Raw genomic sequence first — 19,475 nt, 5'->3', positions numbered from 1 at the left:
AGTCAAAATGTACATAGTGTTGTGCAACTCTGTCAGTTATTTGACAAGAAGAAAATGGGGAAAGTCTAAGTAGTTCTTTAGTGAGAGTGTAATTTACTACAAAGTGGTGTAATTTCTGCTCATGCCAAGAGCAAGATCCCATTGAATAATCATGAAAACTCACACACACACCATGTATGGTCATATCCTTTTCCTATTGTCACTGTTCCTAGGAGTGTGTGTGTGTTTCAAAGAGAAACGAGCTCTGATTAGGCATAGCCTGTTACACAACCCGTGACATATGAGGAAATGCTGAAATCCAGATCAAGAGTAGGACGTATCGCAATGAGGTCGAAGAAATCTCACCTTTTCGGTAAGATATTTAAATTCCCTGAGTTATTTTGTGCTTTATAGTTGCACTAGCAGTTTGCGTAAAGTTGCGTTTCATTTTGGAAAACGAAAGTGATTTCAAAATCGGTCCGTGTGCTGGTTAAAATTCAAACTGCATAAGGCTTTTGGGAAACACTCGCAAAAATTGCCGTTCTTAAAATGACATCCTTCTTAAAGTTGTTCGGAATTCACCCCACCCCCTTACATTTACATTACATTACATTTTATTATTTGCTGGAGATCCGGTAAGGTTATCGAGGGCCTGTATGCATACATATTGCCTAAAAGTGAATCTGGCTGAGACGAGCGAGACGAGAACAGCGTGCAGACGCTGCGCGAAACAACGTCACGGATAGACAACGTACTGCAAGATCAACCACGGACAAATAGCACTTTTTGCTCTATAGTTTGTGCCATAATGCACTTCTTATAAAATAAAGACACACGCGCAGAAAGTCAGTTAGAGCCAGATAAATCAGTTACGGCGGACTGATACAATAGGCCTACATCCCCGTCTTGAATATTCAGAACGCAGACTGGGGAATTCCGTGTTCTTTTGACTCAGGCACGAGCGGCATAAACAAAAGAAGAGTTGCAAGAATAAGAATATTGATAACTGACTCATTATTTTAACTGATAGTTGATAATACACATTCCTATTCGTTCCTTCAGAAAATGTAGCCTACCATATTAATGTAAAAAAAAACTTCAAAAGTATTTTGAAAAAAATAAAGATGAATCAAACAAAGTGCAAGTTATGTCATTAACGTCCTTCATTTCGCACGACAACCACCAACATGGCATACCATTTAAAACGGGTAAGGCGGAAAAATAAAATAAAATTCAGCTGTCTCGTTTCGGTCGTGTGGTCTCGTCTCGTCGCGTCTCGGCAAGTAGGCCTATAAACATTTTTGTTTGCTTTTTAAACCCCGTTACTTGAACCTTTACTTATAATTTTTTTGCTGTTGTGTAGCAATTTTTTTATATTTTCAGGCAGGCATATTTTATTTAAAATATTTATCATTTTGCACAGTGCCTGTCCGACAGTTCTGCGCACTACGCATTGACGGTTAATGTTCTCTAACGTTTCATTAAAAAAAAATAAAGTAAAGAAATAAAAGCTGAATAAAGCCAACCTACCATGTTTATTGATTTGAGTGTTTTAGGTTTTTACTTTGAAGTGGAAAAAAGTCCCGAATGAGAACGGGATTCCGTTTACGGGGCTCCATCCATCCATTATCTGAACCGCTTAATCCCACTAGTCAGGGTCACGGGGGGCCAATCCCAGCATCTCCGGGCGAAGGCAGGGTACACCATGGGCGGGTCGCCAGTCCACCGCATGGCCAACACACACGCACACACTCACGGGCAATTTAGAGTGATCAATCAACCTAACACGCATGTCTTTGGACTGTGGGAGGAAACCGGAGTACCCGGAGGAAACCCACGCAGGCACAAGGAGAACATGCAAACTCCACACAGAGCAGCCCAGACCGAGAATCGAACCCAGAGCCTTGCTGTGAGGCGACAGTGCTAACCACCACACCACCATGCCGCCTTTTACGGGGCTCTAGATGAATAAATAAATAAACGATTCGACTATTAGTCGACTAAAGGGAAAATCTGACGAATCAGATTCGACTATGAATTTTAGTTGAATACACCTCTACTAACATTTTTTAAATTCCCGAAAGTCTTCATAACCACTTACAAAACATGCAAGATATTCTGACCATTTGGTTTTTCGTAACTTCAAATTCACGTTCTACGTGAAAAAGAACTGAAGTCGATAATTTTTCAACTCACGCCTAGTCAGGGGCTGATCTAGAAATGTATTTATGGGGCCTATATATTCTGAATTTAATCACAGTTTGATGAGAAATAGTATGTAGGCTACTCTCTACAGATGGGCACAGGTTGCCATTTACAAACTCAGACAAACTTAATCTCATGCGGTCAATGTCTTGCATTTGAGGTTTCATGTGAAACAGTTCATTAGGAATAAACGACCATATAATGTATATAAACTTAAAAAGGAGATAGATGTATGGTAACACTACTTTAGGTGAGCATTATCAAAGGAAAGGCAATAAAGTAAGACACAAGTGATGAATGGCAGACGTTTGACAGAACGCAAACTGACTGTCAGAGTGGTTGCGTTGCAGGAAGCATTTGTACAAGGACAAACTATTCCAAGAAAAACGTACCCATGAAAATCTATGGACTGAGCTGTACTGAGCATAAACAAAAAAGTGGCAATAAGGGTCATGGCACTCAAACGAGGTTCTGGACATTGATTTTGTTTACTCAGAACATATATTTACCCACATCGGATTGTGTTAACAACATTTTAGCCTGGGGGAGTATTTTTAGGTTAATTTGGGGATTTAGCAATAGATACATTATACACGAAATATTAAACTATGTCCCCATCACACTTATTTAGGGAAAAAAGAATTTTATTTGAAGTCAATTTGACCGAGTTGACACTTAACCCGCTTTCTGCAACAGAAAACTCGGGGCTTTAGTGAACCCAGAGTTAACATACCCAGAGTTTAGACACTTAACTGGTTCCCTCGCTTTGCGCCACTTCACGTTTCCAAACTAATCAGTCTTTTGCCGCTCTGACGTTCTCGTGCTGGATTCACTGCAGCCGGACATTGGCATTTACGAACGCGAATCTCCAAATTGCCCAGTTTTTTTTATTCGTTGCCGTCAACTGGGGTGGCAACAGGGCTTTCTTTTAGGGTGGCATTTGCCACCCCGGTACGCCCTTGTGTCTAGTCAAAGCACGGCAGCAACATATTTGCATAGTACTAACACGAAGTCACCTAATGATTATATTCGAAAACGTAATTGCATCCAGGGGCGATTTTAGGATCTGGTCTTTAGGGGTGCCCAGCCCCCAGTGCTCACAGAAGCACAATACCAAAGTATTGCGCAGGTGCAGAGCAAGGTTCTTGCATAATATAATATTTAAAAAATGTGTTGAGCCAGGGGGTGCTGAGCAACTTCACGGTGGTGCTCTAGCACCACTAAAAATACCCTAGCCTCGCCCCTGATTGCATCGCATACACTACAAAGCAGAAAAAATCATCTAGCGTGAATAATGTAGAGCCTATTTAGTATGTTCCTCTCTTTAACTAGTGGGTAGGCCTAGTAGCACAGCACCCTACTATGAAGTGTAGCGTCTGGACTCCTAAAAACCTGAGGACGAACATACTTGCGAAGAGAGCCTACTTTTATTTGGTACACAAGGGGTTAAACTCTCCGTAGTAAGGGAGAGAGACGAATAACCCACACGAACACTTGACGAACCCTTCCGGGATGGACGAGGCATGATTAACCCGACACAACACTAAACAATCCTAGACTATAATACATACGCAAGAAATACAATTAAAAATATGCATGTGCATAACATCACGACTAAACTGATTCGGAAGAACACAGATTGAACATTACACTCGAAAAAGTCGCAAGGAGTAACAAGACTACGTGATCGATCCGACTAAGAGAATCAGACAAGACGAATACCAAAATAACACCCACACCACGTTACTTAAACATAAGAATCACGTAGATTCGACTTTAAACAAGAAAGGCAAAAACAAAAACCAATAGAAAACTTCTCTCTAATTAAACGAAACACCGTGACTCAAAACAACTCCAAATAAGCGCTTCTAACCGAGGAGGCCTACATGAAAGAACAAAACCGTAATCTCCTCAAAGAGACACAAATGTGAAAGACAAATGGCAAAACTTGTATAATACGACTGGAAAAGAGAGTTACCAGGATCAGGTTAATCTAGTAGACTTTTACCAGCAACTCAGACGCACATACATGGCCAAGACGCAATGACAGACAACTATGGAGAAAAGCGAGAGGACTAAATAGAAGAACAAGGAATTAAATGCAACACAGGTGAAAGCAATAACCAAACCAAATTAAAACCAAATTAAACGAAAGGCGTGGAAAACCAAGAAACGAATACACATTGACCAAAATCCTGTCACCGCACATACTGGAATGTCTCCGTTCCAACTAGGCTATCATTTGGTGATGCTTTAGTAATTTCATTCATTGTAGCGGTCAATCGGCACAGTGTAAGTGATTATCATCATTACTAAGTTAATGTGTGTTTATGCATATTTGTGAGTGTGTGTGTGTGTGTGTGTGTGTGTGTGTGTGTCTTTCAGTTCTATGTTCCTAATAGTAAAAAACAGCGTTTTAATGGGTTTTAATCATCTAATGGGTTACGCTTACATTTGTTTATAAGACAAATATAATTTGGGAAAGGTGTTTTATATGAATTTAAATAATTTACACTTAATTAAATGCATTTTCCAGTGTAGTAATGTAATAGTAAGTTAAGAGGTTGTTGTTTGCAATGGCTACACCTAGCCCACTAAACTTGTTACCAATCAAATGATCAAATCATTTACACTGATTATCATTTTAAAAAGTATCATTTAAAATGATAAAGGGAGTGCTTTGGTTGATTTGTGAGTAGAATATGATCGATTTAAGGTATTGATTTTTCCAAATTGCCACGTTTTGTTTACATGTCAGGGGTGCTTAACGAATAATCTTAGAGATGTACGAACAACTTTAACAACATGATTTTAAGAACGCCAGTTGTGCGAGTGTTCTTATCGGTCTCCAAATTTACGAACAATAAAATTCTTTGTTGACTCCTCCTCTGCATCTATGCTGGAAAAGCTCCGCTAATCGAAAACCGGACCACTGATTTACATAATTTTTTTCATTATTATACCATAAAATATAATTATGAAAATAATTAAGGAAAAAATCATAAGTAATAAGTAATTACTTTACACTTTCAATTAGTATCCATCGCATATCATATGCACACAACGTTTCATGCATCAAGAAGCAGGCCAAACCGCAAAACAAACTGGATTTTTCCAAAGACGAACTCACACAAATACTAAAATTCAAACAAACAAACAAATCTACAGACATAGTATATGAGATTTTAAACGGTGCAGGACAACATTTCTTTTCAGTGACTTGATTGATTCCTTATTCATTATTCAAGTGGTGAATGATTGTAAACTTTGCCCCCCACTGAATGCCTTGAAGTCTAGATTATGTTTATTAACATATAACGAACAACAAACACACATCACTATATCAAATAGGTCTGGCCTTAATTTCTATATGTAAATGATTAATCATTCCATTTCATTGGTTAAGTCATGTCAAGCTTATTAACTTATTATATGTATTCATTAGGATTTTTATGTGTACTAATTTATATGTACAAATTAATGTACTAATTTAATGTAATACTACTACTAAATACTAAATGCATTTTATTCAATTATTTAATGTATTTATTTACATCTTTTAATTTAATCAACAAATAATCTCGTGTATTTCCATCAAACATCAATATCAAACAAAAAAGTTATTATTTGTTTGATGTGAATTAAAGGACTTTAATAAATTTAAACGATGTATATTTATGCTCAGATAAAAAAAGACCTTCATAGTGGGTTGTTGTGACATCACTAAACCATGATACATACAACCAAAGTTTATTTTATACTAGGAACACACTGACCACAAACTACATCATACAAGCTAGCAGCTTTGCTTTTTGTTTCCATTGGATGTAAGAGATGCACTTACATAAAAAAATGTGAATTTCCATAATTTAATATTTTTACATTTGCAAATGTGCAAATGCCATGCGTAGAACCAGCGCAAGGCTTTAAAGGGAAATTAGTGGTCTTTCCTATTTGAGGAAAAACTACACGTGCGCTTCGTGCTACTTCGAGCTAGTGAGTTATGAATGGACCAGAACGCTCTTATGTTACGAACAAGTTGAAGTACAATGATAGTTACAAAGAGTTTCGGAAAAACCCTCGGAAAACCCTCCTAAATTTAAGAATATTCTTAATTACGAGGTACGAAGTACTTAGTGTTACAAACATTTTGGGAAACGCACCCCTGATGGAATTGTAAAGAAACTTCTCAAGCATAGTATGCATCAGGGCTGGACTGGTAATCTGGTCTACCGGGCATTTGCACGGTGGGCCGACAGTCGTCAAGGGGCCGATGGAGTTTTTTTCTTCACTTTTTCTCTAAGAAACAGGTGTTGTGCCGAATTCCGACACCATTTGGCAAAACTGTCAAAACGCCTGCCAAAATCCTACTCCGAGTAGTTATATTATATACTATATATATATAGTATATATATATATATATATATATATATATATATATTAGTTATATTATATAATTTTAGTTATATTATATATATATATATATATATATATATATATATATATATATATATATATATATATATATATATATATATTTAGTTATATTATATAATTTTAGTTATATTATATACTAATATATATATATATATATATATATATATATATATATATATATATATATATATATATATATATATATATACTAAATATTTTATATATATACTAAAATTATAGTTTATAGTATAGTTATAGTAATTATAGTATAGTTCTTGAAAGGCATTAGCTCCTCCTGAGTGCTACGTGCTGTGCATAGAAACAACGGAAATCGCGATTATCGTCTGAAACGTCTACGTGCGCGTGCACGCGCGGGGAGTAGGATTCTGCCGGGGAGTAGGAATTCGACAAACACCGGCCCACAATTTAGATGGGGCGGCCCATTGGCCCATCTTGAATATAGACAGTGAACTGAACCAATCAGGATATAGGACGAAAGCGGTCCCACCCTTTCTCTGCGTGGTCCGCTGTAACTCCCGCTACGTTCAGTGCTGAGCGCGTTGTTAAAGGAGAGGCAGCATGGAGCAACAGAAGCGGCAGAAAGGGGGAGCGGAGAAGTTACGCGCGAAGGAATGTAAGAGTGTCAATAATGTAGATTAGAGTCCTTCACCGGGTACCCGCGGGTCCGGGCAAATAGATGCTGAAACGGGTGGGTTTTACACATACCGCAATTTTACGGGTGGGTATGCGGGCGGGTAAGTTAAATAAGTGGTCATTTTTAGTAGGCTTTTATTTGCTACGTAATGAACATAGTGTTACCTTTTGCCTGATTACCGCCTCCCGGTCGTGGGGCAAAGCTCAGGGGAGCTTACTTATACCGTAGCTCCGTTAACCAGAGCGGGATGAACTTTACTCTTCATCCGTTCTGGGGTAATACCCAAACTTCGGTTCTTTTCCAGCGGAAACATGAGCAGAGTGTCAGGGCAGGCCCCAGCGCTGCCCCGCCCATGACCACTAGAGGGCGCTCGCGGTCCTCTGTCAGGGCAGGGCCCTCCACTACTCACGTTGTGACTACCAGAGGGCGTTCACAGTCTACATCTCGCAATCAGCGAAAATGATCCGCAGCCGGATTTCATCCTTCTTAAGGAAGTCGACTGCAGATCATCTTCGCTGAGTTGTTTGGTCTTTCAAGCGGTCAGCCGGTATCGTGATTTTCCATTGTATTTCTCCCGGTGCTTTCTCTACTGTGTTTTCTCTCCTCTATCCCCTGTCGTTTCGAGTATTCACTCCTGCGCCCTTTGGGCATAGCCGCGGGAAGGTATTTTGCTTAGGGGGTGCTGAAGGGGGGGGGGGGGTAGTGTTGCGCTTTACAACGTCACAGCAAATATGCAAATACAAGCCCTACACTCTGAGTTTGACAGCAAGTACAGCACACAAGATACATATACACCAACTATTTAACAGAGAAATGCACTCTGCACAGCGGCAGGACAAACCACTGTCCTACCACTACCTACACGCTCTCACGCCACACATCCGATTTCTCACGCCGAAAATAAAAATCTAGTTTATTTACATCTGATCCACATCTATGATTCAATGAGTTACTAGTTCGCTCCGGCGCCAACCACCGGCGATCGATCGCGATATATTACTTAATTTGTGTCCATTTTACGTTCACCACCCCCCCCCGACAAGTTACACTCGCCACCGCCTCCAGGTTCAAATCTCACTCCAAGCGATCTTGGCAACCTTGCTACCTTCTTATAAACCCGTCTCATATAACCCCAAACGTAGCCTTTCTCTCATGGTTGGCGCTAATGAAAGTCTTCATTAAAACGTGAATGTCCAAACTCTCCAAAATGTGACTGTGCACATGCGTAAGTGCTAGATGTGTCAGTCTCTTTTGTGTCATTGTAGTGTGTAACCAGGTTTTCAGGCGGCGAAGAGCAGAGAACGTTCTCTCAGATGAAGCGGCTGAGACAGGAAGGCTGAGGCAAAGCTTTATAAAGTTTTCAGCTTGTTGGAAAACACTTCGTGTTGGAGGATATAGCTTAGATATGCTTGTTGCTATGTCCTGCACGCTGTTGCACTGTGAACCTTGAATGACATCACCAAGCATTTTAAGTTCCAGGCGCACTCGGTCACCATTTAGCTGCTGTGGATGATGAAAGGACTGTAACCAGATTATTATTATTAGTAGGAGTAGTAGTAACAATATTTACTAAATGATTATTTTCAGTTGTTTGTTTTTATTCATTTTTATTTTTTGGTATCTATAATTTTTCTTTAGTTACAGATGTTTGAAGTTATACTCGTAGTGCCCACAGGGGGTGCTGCAGCACCCCCAGCACCCCTACTTCCCGCGGTTATGCCTTTGGGCCATTCTCAAGTTTTCCTCCCGCTATATTCTTCCTATCCAGTTTTTGGTTTGATTTGGAAGGGTTTTGTTTTTCGCCGCGTTTGGCTTGATTGTCAGTCCTTCCCTGACGGTTTTCGTTTCCTTTACTTCTCTCCCGTTTGTCGCGTTGACTTCGTTCCGCGTCATTTTGGTTGTTCTTTTGATTTCAGTTTTCCTCATTCGCGTTGATCTCATTCCGCGTTCGTTAGTTGTCGGTTATTTATTTATTTATTTGTTTCTTGCTGTTGTCCTCTTCGCGTCTGATCCATTCTGCGTTTTGTTTTCACTAGTGATTTTTTTTTCTTATTTTTATACTTACCTCGCGTCGAGTTCTCCTCGGGTTTTCCCTTCTGAGTATACTTATTCAAGGGAGTTTCTTTTTTTTCGCTTTTCCCGCATTCCTTGTGGCGGAGGTTTCAGTTCATTGTTTTTGTTTATGGTTTGGCATTTGGGCTCCTATTACAAAACCCCAGCGGTTTGTGCGTCTTCGTACACCCCGCATAACACAGAGGCTGGTTATAACGCAGTACCGGGCATTTATTGTAGCTTGTTTTGTGGTTACGAAGCTAAATGGGTGACCGTATTAGAACAAGGAAAAATGACGATAGAGAACAGCGTTTAGGATTTGTGATCCAAGAGCGCAGAACGCAGCTCAAACCTGGCACTGTGGACGATATACTGTTCCTGCACAGTAACCTAGGATAGATTTGTGAACCTATGCGATTTTATTTAGTTGTTATACTGGCATTTGTTCCCTCTCGTTTTGCGTTGTGTTATGGCACCGGTTGGCTACATACATTTTCTTGCGTTTTACCAGTTGCTACTTTTAGATAGGAATACTGTTCCTGCACAGCAACCTTAGATTTTATTTTGTGTTGTAATGACGTTTTTTCAGAGGCGCGTTGTAAAATAAAGTGCTCTATAGGAATACTTTCGATTTGTCACGGCCACGGGTGGGTAACGGGAATATTAACGGGTCCGGGCGGGTACGGATTTAACTTTGAAATAGCCACGGGTTCGCAGGTGGGTGGGTGGGTGGGTGCTGTACTCTGCGGGTATGGGTGGGTACGGGTCTCAAAAAACGGACCCGTGCAGGACTCTGATGTAGACAGAGAGAGCAGCAGCCAGAGATGCAGGCTTGTGAAAGAGAAACCGTGGGACAGACTGAGCGGGAAAGTGTAGTACATAAGCAGGTAGTAACGTTAGGATAACACAGGGACTTTATTACATGAGAATGATGAGCAATGACGATTGATTAGTATCAGTATTAATTAATTAATTATAACAATTAATTAATTAGCATATTTCCCAAAATCTGGCAGCCACACGCTCTTATTCTGATAAAATAGCAAATGGTCAAGACTGAAGTTTTGGATGAGCAACAAGTGTCCGTTTTAGCTATCATAGCATTTTAGATATTTAGGTTAAGGGTGTGTTGAAAGGCTGCATAGAAGTTTGAATTTGTAGCCTCTGCTGTGGTTCAACATGTTTTAAAAAGCACTCAAAAAAGTGAAATTACAGCATTTAAACTTATTAGCAAAAGTAATATTAGCAAAAGATATGCCCACACTGAATATGAGGGGCCGGTCTAAACCAAAAATGCCAGGGCCAATTTTTTGTCCCAGTCCAGCCCTGGTATGCATAGAGACAAAGAAATGGCATAGAACATAAACATAGAAATAGCAAAAAAGTTGGGATTATCAACATTACTATTATTATTATAATAATAGTAATGTTGATTACTATTATAAATATTATAATAATAATTACTGTGTGTGTGTGTGTGTTTCAGTTCTGGTGCTGCTACTGAGCATTACCATCCTGTCTCTGGCAAAACCTCTTGCTGACACTGACACGTGTGCTGGAATACAAGAAAACAACCACGTCATCCACAAGCTGCCTGACTACATCATCAAGGCCATGCAGGACCCCTCCTGCGATTCCCATTGGTCTATTAATGTAAACACCCCATCCTTGCAGCTCTTTCATCCTAGCAACTCTCTCCCTCAGCCTCTTTCCACAGTGTCTCATCAGTGCACAGACTCAAGTAGCTACTGAATTGCTTAACTGTTTTGTTATTTAGCTAGTTGTCCCTCTTTGACATATCAGCAGAGAAAATGGGGATTATGAATAGAAGTTGCACCTCAGCTGTGATTTGGCATAATTAACTAGGATTAACTAGGATGTTACTCATAGCAGATTACAAAACAAAAAAATTACATCCTGAGGATGCTTCTTCATGGTTTAGGCATGTCTGGGATTCAATCAAACTTTAGACAGACACAAGGGACAATGTCCAAATCCACACTGAAGTGACTGCTCAGTCTTGACATGGAACCATAAATATGGACTAGCTGAGCCACCCAATGGAAGATGGGTTTCCATTTGAGTCCTCCCAAGGTTTCTTTCTAATCCCGCCTAGGGAGTTTTTCCTTGTCAGTCCCACCCCAGGCTTGTTCATTAGGGATCTGGACCCATGTGATTGTAAAGCTGCTTTGTGACAACATATGTTGTATAAATAAACTATATAAATAACTTGTCTTTGACAACAATCCTTCACAAACAGGGAGGAGTGCCAGGGATTGCCAGTACAATTTACCATTTTAATTGCAAACTTTGTGTGTGTGTGACTGGGCTTTGTTGCTTATATGAAGTGGGGCAACCTGTGGGGAATCAGACTAACAAATCGTTGCCTCCCTCTAGTCGCTGGCTGCTTGTGTTACGTGCCACCGTTACACTGATTTTAACTAATTAAAAGCTAGCAAGAGTATTCATTAAGCCTGTTGGCTAATTTCCTTGCTATTCAGTCTTCAGATACTGAATTGTGGAAATATGGACCTTTTGGTGTGCTTATAAATCACATGGCATTGTAGACATGCTCATGTCTGCATGCTTATATCCATTCCCTTTACTCACCCCTCTGCTCTTCATGTTGGATCCCCTTTCCAGGACATGGTTGTAGCCACTAACATGGATGGAAACATCGACAAAGATTACCCTGTCATCTCTGCCACGAATACGTCCATCACCATGGATACCTGCGAAACTACACTGTCCTTTCACATCACTTGTGTGACCAGTGATGTATGTCACCTATAATTCATCCTCATAATATTTACTTTACATACAGCCTTCAAATGAATCAGTGTTATTGCAGTTTGACCAAGTTGTACCATTTTGATGTTTTGTAAATGGTTTATTTTTCTGCAGTACACCAAGACGCTGCAGTGCCCATGTGAGTATTCTTGGCCTTTTTTAGGATACTTCAGTGTTTCTAGACAGGCAGACAGATAGATATGTGTAGTGTCTGCTGTAATGCCGTGCTGAAACAGTATATACGCACACCTCAAAGACAGCAGGATGCAAGTGCAGTGTGTACTCGGTTCACCTCAAAACTCACACTTCACCACTCAGGCAAGATTCAGTGATGAACTCAAAGCAGTGGGACACCAGCAAGACCACAATTATCATGAAATGATATAATTGTGGCCTTAAATTCCACATTCAGATTATTATTAGTAATGATTCCCCCATATCTTTATGTATCACAGATTGAAAACTCTACGTGAAACAATATGCTGATACAACTTAGGCTGTACTAGTAATAGTTCATTTCTTAAACCTGGCTGTTGATGTTGAAGGCCTGTTAGGTCAGCTCGAGGTTTTAAAAAGCTTCATTGGCTCATTATCACCTTTTGAGACCCATGTTAAGTAATTTAACAAAACTGTATACACATTTGCCTTTGGTCAGTGATAATGATGCAAGAATACTGATAAATGTCTTTATATTTTCTAAGTCTCCCTGCTCTTTGATCAGCTGTCATCAGTTCGTCTGAAACTTGACAGCTAGTCTTTACATCTACCAAATGTAATGGATTAAGTTCATCATGGTGTTGCCCCTGCCTATCTCCTCGAGCTCATTCGTTTACACTGTCCCTTTCACACCCTTTGATCCTCTAGCACTGCCTTTCCCACAAAGTCATGTGTAGCAGACCTACAGCAGATCTAATAATGTTTCACAAAGTCAGAAGGCAGCGTAGCTTCACGTATAACACAAAAATCAGCAAAAAAGGGTGGTTGCACATGCAGTGAGTCACAGTAGTGGAGAGATACATGTACACATGTGCAAATGGAAGCTATGACTGCACAGATTTACCCTTTGAGTGAAGTCGGTTAGGAGAACACAAGCATGACAGCTGCACAAAGCTCATATCTTGTGACAGTTATAGAAAACATAGAAACCAGCAGGAGGTCATTCAGGAAGAGGAGTTCATTCACGGAAGCGAAGTTCTACCGCAGAGGAAACATGGTTTGCTGCGATTGTCAATGAACTTCACAGGGCTTCCCTTCTGCTGCATAGGCCATAGTTTCTCAAACCAATGTTACTGTTACGCTAAATACAAGCTGAACATTTTGTATATTGTGTTTTTATTTAAATGGAGGGGGGGGGGGGGTCAGGAGTGCAGTATAAATGATTGTGCTGGTTTGGATTTGGTTTATTGGGTTTTAGGTGCATTAAACCATATGCAACTCAATCAAGGGACCGTGCGGTACTATGTCACGCTCTAGTTGCAATGGGTTAGGCATTCACAACTTCCTCATTCAGTATTTCCTGCTCCCCATGACAAAAACAAACAGCATTTATGAAGCATACGTGCAGGTCTATAGACCAGGAATGGAGAGTGGCTCAGCAGACATGCGCACGGGTCTTTGTGAGCTTAAATTCGAAGTGCTGGAGAGAGCACAACTGTGAGGGTTAAACAGGAGATGTGGTTACAGAGAGCAGGAAATACCAGTCCAGCATAGTCAGCAAGACAACACGATACGGGTTACAGGTTATCCCTTAATTTTGAGTTGCTTAAAGTTTAATGCAGCACACTCTTTAGCATAAACCAGAACTGAAATATTATGTTAATATGTGAACAATCTAACCAGCACAAATTATAATTTTGATGACACAAATCAGAACAAATGATGTTCAAATGTTCAGTCACTTTTATAGTGACTACAAGCTTTGCAAAAGTCCCAGTGCTTCTAAGGTGACTGTGCACATATTTGATTCAGGCAACAAAGCCACTCACGATTCTCAATCCTCAATATTTGATCAAGCAATGTGTGCTTTGTTGTTGCAGGTAAGAGCTCCACAATCCCTGTGCCCAATATAGGTATGTAAGAGTCGGATGTAGCGTTCCACTGACACCTATAGATGTAAACATCAATGGATACGCTACAAACCAAATGAAAAAATGTCAAGCTTGAGGTCAGTGATTTGCTTGAACTATGCAGTCATGGAATACAGCCAGTAATTATGCAGCATTCATTACACTGTAGAGTTGCTACTGCATTGTTGTTTCAGTCAATGTACACCTGTCTGTGCACAGTGTTCTGGGTACCATTTTATTTAATTTCAAGTATGGCAACTTGCATTAAATCTCAGACAGTGAGTACACAGACAGCCTATGCAAATATCTCTCAAATACATATTTTGGCAATGGAGTGCAGGGCACCAACAGGGCACCCGTGTCCTACCTTATTAAGCATTCTAGGTAGCCCTTGACAATGCTTGTAATCCATACCTACAAGTCTAAGCAAATAAACTCCTAAAAACACTTCCAACATGATGTGTGTATTATCTTCAGCATTTCTGCTTTGACGACTGCTTATTTGAAATTTGAGACGTTAAAAAGATCTTACAAAACACTTTTAGCCACACCCACCACACAAGTGTATAGTGTATTGAGTAACCCATAAGACTGCTGCCAAGTGGATGTTTGGAAGTGTTCCTGTATATCAGCTGCAACCTGTCTGATGGGCTTTCTGTTCTGTTTTCAAAGGGCCGTATAACTACGCTCTGAGTTTAGCTGCCTACAGTGAGTATAAGGACACAGATGGTTCTTCCCCATATTTACATGGCTCTTCTGTTAACACCAGTTTGTAATTCTCCCTCCTTCCAGAGTGGCTGGCGATTGTCATTATCATCTGCCGTTTTATCTTTTGAGGTATGTGTATATATTTAACTATGAAAAATATATTCAGCATACAAAAAATGATAGGGGTCATTTTGAGATTAATCTTTGGGGCGTTTTTGTGAGCGCATTTAGTTCCTGTCATGCATGTTGGGACAAATGAAGTGGTTAAAGTAGTATTACGAGTTAGTCTTCAGTCCCACTGGTTGCTTTGTCATCAGAAACAACATGCTCTCTTCATTAGGGGCCCCCATACCACCACCTCAGCCCCCAAATCCTTATGTAATTTATAAGCTCATCATGATATCTTGGTGCACTTTTGTAGTCTGTTTTGGCTTTGTAGGACATTATAAAAACTGTTTCAGATCTTCCAAAATCTCTATATTTTTCCCTTTATAAATAGTTCCAATACAGAGCTCTCTGCCTTCCTTTACAGCCAGTAGGACATGCAATAAATGGGCTACATGTAGTTTTTCCAATAGCAGGAAAAGTGTAAACATGTCTTCTTGTTGATAAGCCCTCTGAGCCAGGAGGCACCATAGATTTGGGTACAAATATGTGTTTTAAATGGTTTCCCCTGTTCATTTCAGTTCAGGAAGTTTAATGTAATGTCATCAGGTCTTCCATAGCTGGTCCAAACTGTTATTTCCCTGATAATTTAAAGATTTATATGATATAAAGTGTATTTGTCCCAACATGTTTAATATGTTAACATTAAATAAATTAAACATCAAGTTAATAACGACTTCTAGTTTCAGACAACTTCAAGGGTAAAGATCTAAAAACTAAAAGTGCCATTATTCCAAAACAATGAAGGAAACATGCCTAAAAATACCCAAATATAAGATGTAACATGCTGCAATGAATATACAGTTGTTTTTATGGAGATACTGATTTATTTCCCCAAGTAATTATATTATTGTGTGTGTGTGTGTTTGTCTTTAGGACAGTTGCTTAAAATGATGAACTGCCAACTGGAGACCTGAAGTCTTTATAATCTATATACTGCTATATATTTATCTATATACTGCTATATATGTGTGTGTAATGTATATACATACATTATTAGTGTTATAAATACTTATAGTAATAGATTAATATGAAATATTATAATGTTAGTAAAATTAAATAGCTAAATAGTTAATAAATAGTTAATATTATATATTTATATAATATATATTGCACAGGTGGACTGTTATAAACCTAATGAGGGTTGGAGTTCAAACATTTTAATTTTATTGATTGAGAGAAACTTGTTGGTGGATGTGACAGAAATTATGTCATTCTTGATTATGTGATTCTTGATTCTTGAAATTGTTATTCTTGATCATGTCATTTAGATTATGAGAGATCATTATGAACTTTATGATTTAGTACATGTCATTCTGACTAAGCAGAATGACTACAATAATGAAGTAGTGTGATTCAGTGTAACCATGTTTAGTTCATATTATGCATATGTGTGCTATACTGTGACCCAGGTCAGGGAGAGTGTGAAGGGTAAGAACACTTTGTTAACTGGTTGTCACTAGTCTATGATACTTGGGTCATTTAGCTTTCTCTGCATTCAACTGATACATCAGTTTCTTCCGCTAAATCTAGAAAGCTCCATATTAGGAGATACACACATGTGAGACAAAGTAGCCTGCTGGGTACCTATGTTTTGGAACATGCTGTGCTTAAGATAACCTACTTGCTGAATTGTGTTTAAGATTGTATATGGGGGACTGCCCCCTTGCTTTCAGAGTTGTCATGCTTAGATTAGACTCTCATGTTTGTGTATGTCTTGTGTCTGTCTTTTGTCCTTTTTTAATATTTTATATCTTTTAATAAATTAATCATTTTAACCATGTCTGAGTCCTCATCCATTTTCAGAAAATTTCCACGACAGTGGATTGAAAATTGAAACAGTTAAATTGACAGTTAAATAAACCTTTTTTCACCAATCACAGTACATGATCATATTTAAAGCAATGACCTGGTTCATTCTATACATTTTGAATAAAATCAAATATAGTCCGTAAGTTAAATAAATGTTAGTCAGCTGGTTAAATTAGTAAAGCATTGGGTTTTAACGTCATGCCTGTCTCTCGTTTCACCTGTGTATCATTCTCCCATAGTCAGTATGTATATTTAAACCATGGTGTTTTGCCCCTCGTCGTCACTCTTTGAATTGTCCTGTCCATGTGATTGTTTATCGCTGTATTTGTCACTGTAGGAGTACTGAACAAAAAGCAAGATATGGGATAAAGGGATATGCTGTTTATCCTGGCTGAATTTAACCTGGATTCGGTTGCATGAAAGCAGGTTAAATCCTTCGTGGTCAAGTTACTATAGGGTAATTTACACTGAGTTACACTGTGATTATTTGCAAGTGGGAGCTTCCTTTATTCTGGTGGGGGGAGTACTTATGAAATTCTTGGCCCGACATCTTGGAGGTCTACAGCAAGCCTCTGAAATTGCCCCTCTGACCCATTTCACCAGTGTGCACCACTGTTCTATGTGCCGTGTTTCCAGTTAGATTTGAGGTATAAAATGAGGTTGAATCAGGCCAAAATCAGGTTCCTCTCAAGGGCTGATCCTGTTCTTTATGACGCATTTGTTATTTCTCTGGCCCACCATCAATAAGCCTCTGAAATTACCCTTTGAATCCGTTCACCTATATGCTCACTGCTCAATATGCCATGTTGTGATGGCATACAAATGCATAGTGATGTATGATGTAACGTGGTGTTGCTCAATCACTAGGTAGACACTTGCTGAGGGAGTGGATCTTGCCAATGAGGCTTTACTTTTGAATAGACTCTAACTGAACGAGATCGGAGCAGCATGATAAATCAAATAAGATACACTGGACAAATAGTAAAATAGAAAATGCAAGGAACTCCAAAGACAACACTAAATAACACAAAGATATTTAAATAAAACTAACATGACACACACTGACAAGAGACTAAACGCTAGAACAAGCAAACATAATTACACATGAATCCTAATGAACACGTACAAACACTATCAAACTAAACATGACGCAATATACAACCAGACAAGACAAATCAAAAACCAAACAGGAAACTTATTAGAACACAGAACGCAAAACGATTAAATGAAACATGATTGATATGGGGGTCGGGCTAGGCGTGACATCTGAGATCAGCATGGCCCTTGCCAAAATCAAATGCTCCTCACACAGAGACTTATTCCCTATTGAACATATCATAGCCTATGTCTAGCCTGTGGCTATTAACCCCAAAATCGGGTATTTATTCTTCTGATTCATTTGGGTGCTATGACAGTAGGTTTCACAAAATCAAGTCTTTCCAAGAATAGGTTTTCCTTACAGTAGAAATGTAGACTTAATTACCATGTACAAATTGCATACAATTGGAATGACTTGAAATAAAAAACATTTTACAAAAGAAATGCGTTCATTATATTTTAATCTTTTATACATTCACAATCAGTATGGGAAACAATAAACACTCAAATGTATGATCCCATGCTAATTTGGTTTATCCATCTGTTAAACGAAGTGCGCAGCAAACACGAGTCGTGAACACACCCTTTATAAATAAGGAACCAACTTAAAGAACCAAAGTACAACGAGGGTGTCACATAGCAACAGCTATGATTGACCAAAATCCTGTCACCGCACATTCTGGAATGTCTCCGTTCCAACTGTATGCTATAATTTGGTGATGCTTTAGTAGTTTCATTCATTGTAACGGTCAATCGGCACAGTGTAAGTGATTATCATCATTACTAAGTTACTGTGTGTTTATGCATATTTGTGAGTGTGTGTGTGTGTGTGTGTGTGTGTGTGTGTCTTTCAGTTCTATGTTCCTAATAGTAAAAAATAGAGTTTTAATGGGTTTTAATCATCTAATGGGTTACGCTTACATTTGTTTATAAGACAAATATAATTTGGGAAAGGTATTTTATATTAATTCATTCTCCACACGACATTCAATTTAAAACCCGGTACTAGCAAGGTGTACCTAATAAAGTGGCCGGTGTGTGCGTGCGTGTGTGTGTGTGTGTGTGTGTGTGTGTGTGTGTGTGTGTGTGTGTGTGTGTGTGTCTAAGGAATATATACATCCCGTATATATTTAAATAATTTACACTTAATTAAATGCATTTTCCAGTGTAGTAATGTAATAGTAAGTTAAGAGGTTGTTGTTTGCAATGGCTACACCTATAGCCCACTAAACTTTTACACTGATTATAATTTAAAAAGTATCATTTAAAATAATAAAGGGTTTGCTTTGGTTGATTTGTGAGTAGTATATGATCGATTTAAGGTATTGATTTTTCCAAATTGCCACGTTTTGTTTACATGTCAGGGGTGCTTAGATAACGAATAATCTTAGAGATTTACGAACAACTTTAACAACATGATTTTAAGAACGCCAGTTGTGCGAGTGTTCTTATCGGTCTCCAAATTTACGAACAATAAAATTCTTTGTTGACTCCTCCTCTGCATCTAT

At 38.9% G+C, this 19,475-nt stretch overlaps 2 protein-coding genes across 4 annotated transcripts in view; one reads left to right on the top strand and one right to left on the bottom strand.

Moving 5' to 3' along the window:
* Positions 1–14,882, bottom strand: part of LOC143493074 (TOG array regulator of axonemal microtubules protein 1-like) — a 61,228-nt gene extending 46,346 nt beyond the window's left edge. Inside the window, exon 1 of the mRNA XM_076991188.1 lies at positions 14,552–14,882. The gene's annotated coding sequence lies outside the window, so the exon portion shown is untranslated. The remainder of the gene's footprint in view (positions 1–14,551) is intronic.
* On the top strand, positions 224–16,838 carry LOC143493076 (uncharacterized). Of its 3 annotated transcripts, none has more exons than XR_013125337.1 (8): positions 224–352; positions 10,815–10,981; positions 11,972–12,106; positions 12,233–12,257; positions 14,155–14,282; positions 14,857–14,892; positions 14,977–15,021; positions 15,934–16,838. XR_013125337.1 is itself a non-coding variant. In XM_076991189.1 (8 exons), exons 1-7 carry the CDS (start codon positions 289–291, stop codon positions 15,018–15,020), a joined length of 504 nt encoding a protein of 167 aa, XP_076847304.1. In that variant the 5' UTR covers positions 224–288; the 3' UTR covers position 15,021; positions 15,934–16,838. The 3 variants fall into 3 exon arrangements, 2 of the variants coding, with proteins under 2 accessions (XP_076847304.1, XP_076847305.1); XM_076991189.1 differs by having other exon boundaries at positions 14,155–14,187; XM_076991190.1 differs by lacking the exon at positions 224–352 and adding an exon at positions 7,130–7,255 and having other exon boundaries at positions 14,155–14,187.
* Positions 16,839–19,475: the final 2,637 nt, after the last annotated feature.

The sequence above is a fragment of the Brachyhypopomus gauderio genome, unplaced genomic scaffold (genome assembly GCF_052324685.1).
Source record: "Brachyhypopomus gauderio isolate BG-103 unplaced genomic scaffold, BGAUD_0.2 sc81, whole genome shotgun sequence".
NCBI classification, from domain to species: Eukaryota; Metazoa; Chordata; class Actinopteri; order Gymnotiformes; family Hypopomidae; genus Brachyhypopomus; species Brachyhypopomus gauderio.
This window is presented reverse-complemented; position numbering and strand designations above follow the sequence as displayed.

What these genes read in the sequence shown, in the direction of transcription:
- LOC143493076 (XM_076991189.1), top strand. Translation starts at nt 289, where the DNA reads ATGCTGAAATCCAGATCAAGAGTAGGACGTATCGCAATGAGGTCGAAG. An exon ending in ATTCCCATTGGTCTATTAAT is followed by an intron (nt 10,982 to 11,971) that starts GTAAACACCCCA and finishes TCCCCTTTCCAG; the next exon opens with GACATGGTTGTAGCCACTAA. An exon ending in AATCCCTGTGCCCAATATAG is followed by an intron (nt 14,188 to 14,856) that starts GTATGTAAGAGT and finishes CTGTTTTCAAAG; the next exon opens with GGCCGTATAACTACGCTCTG.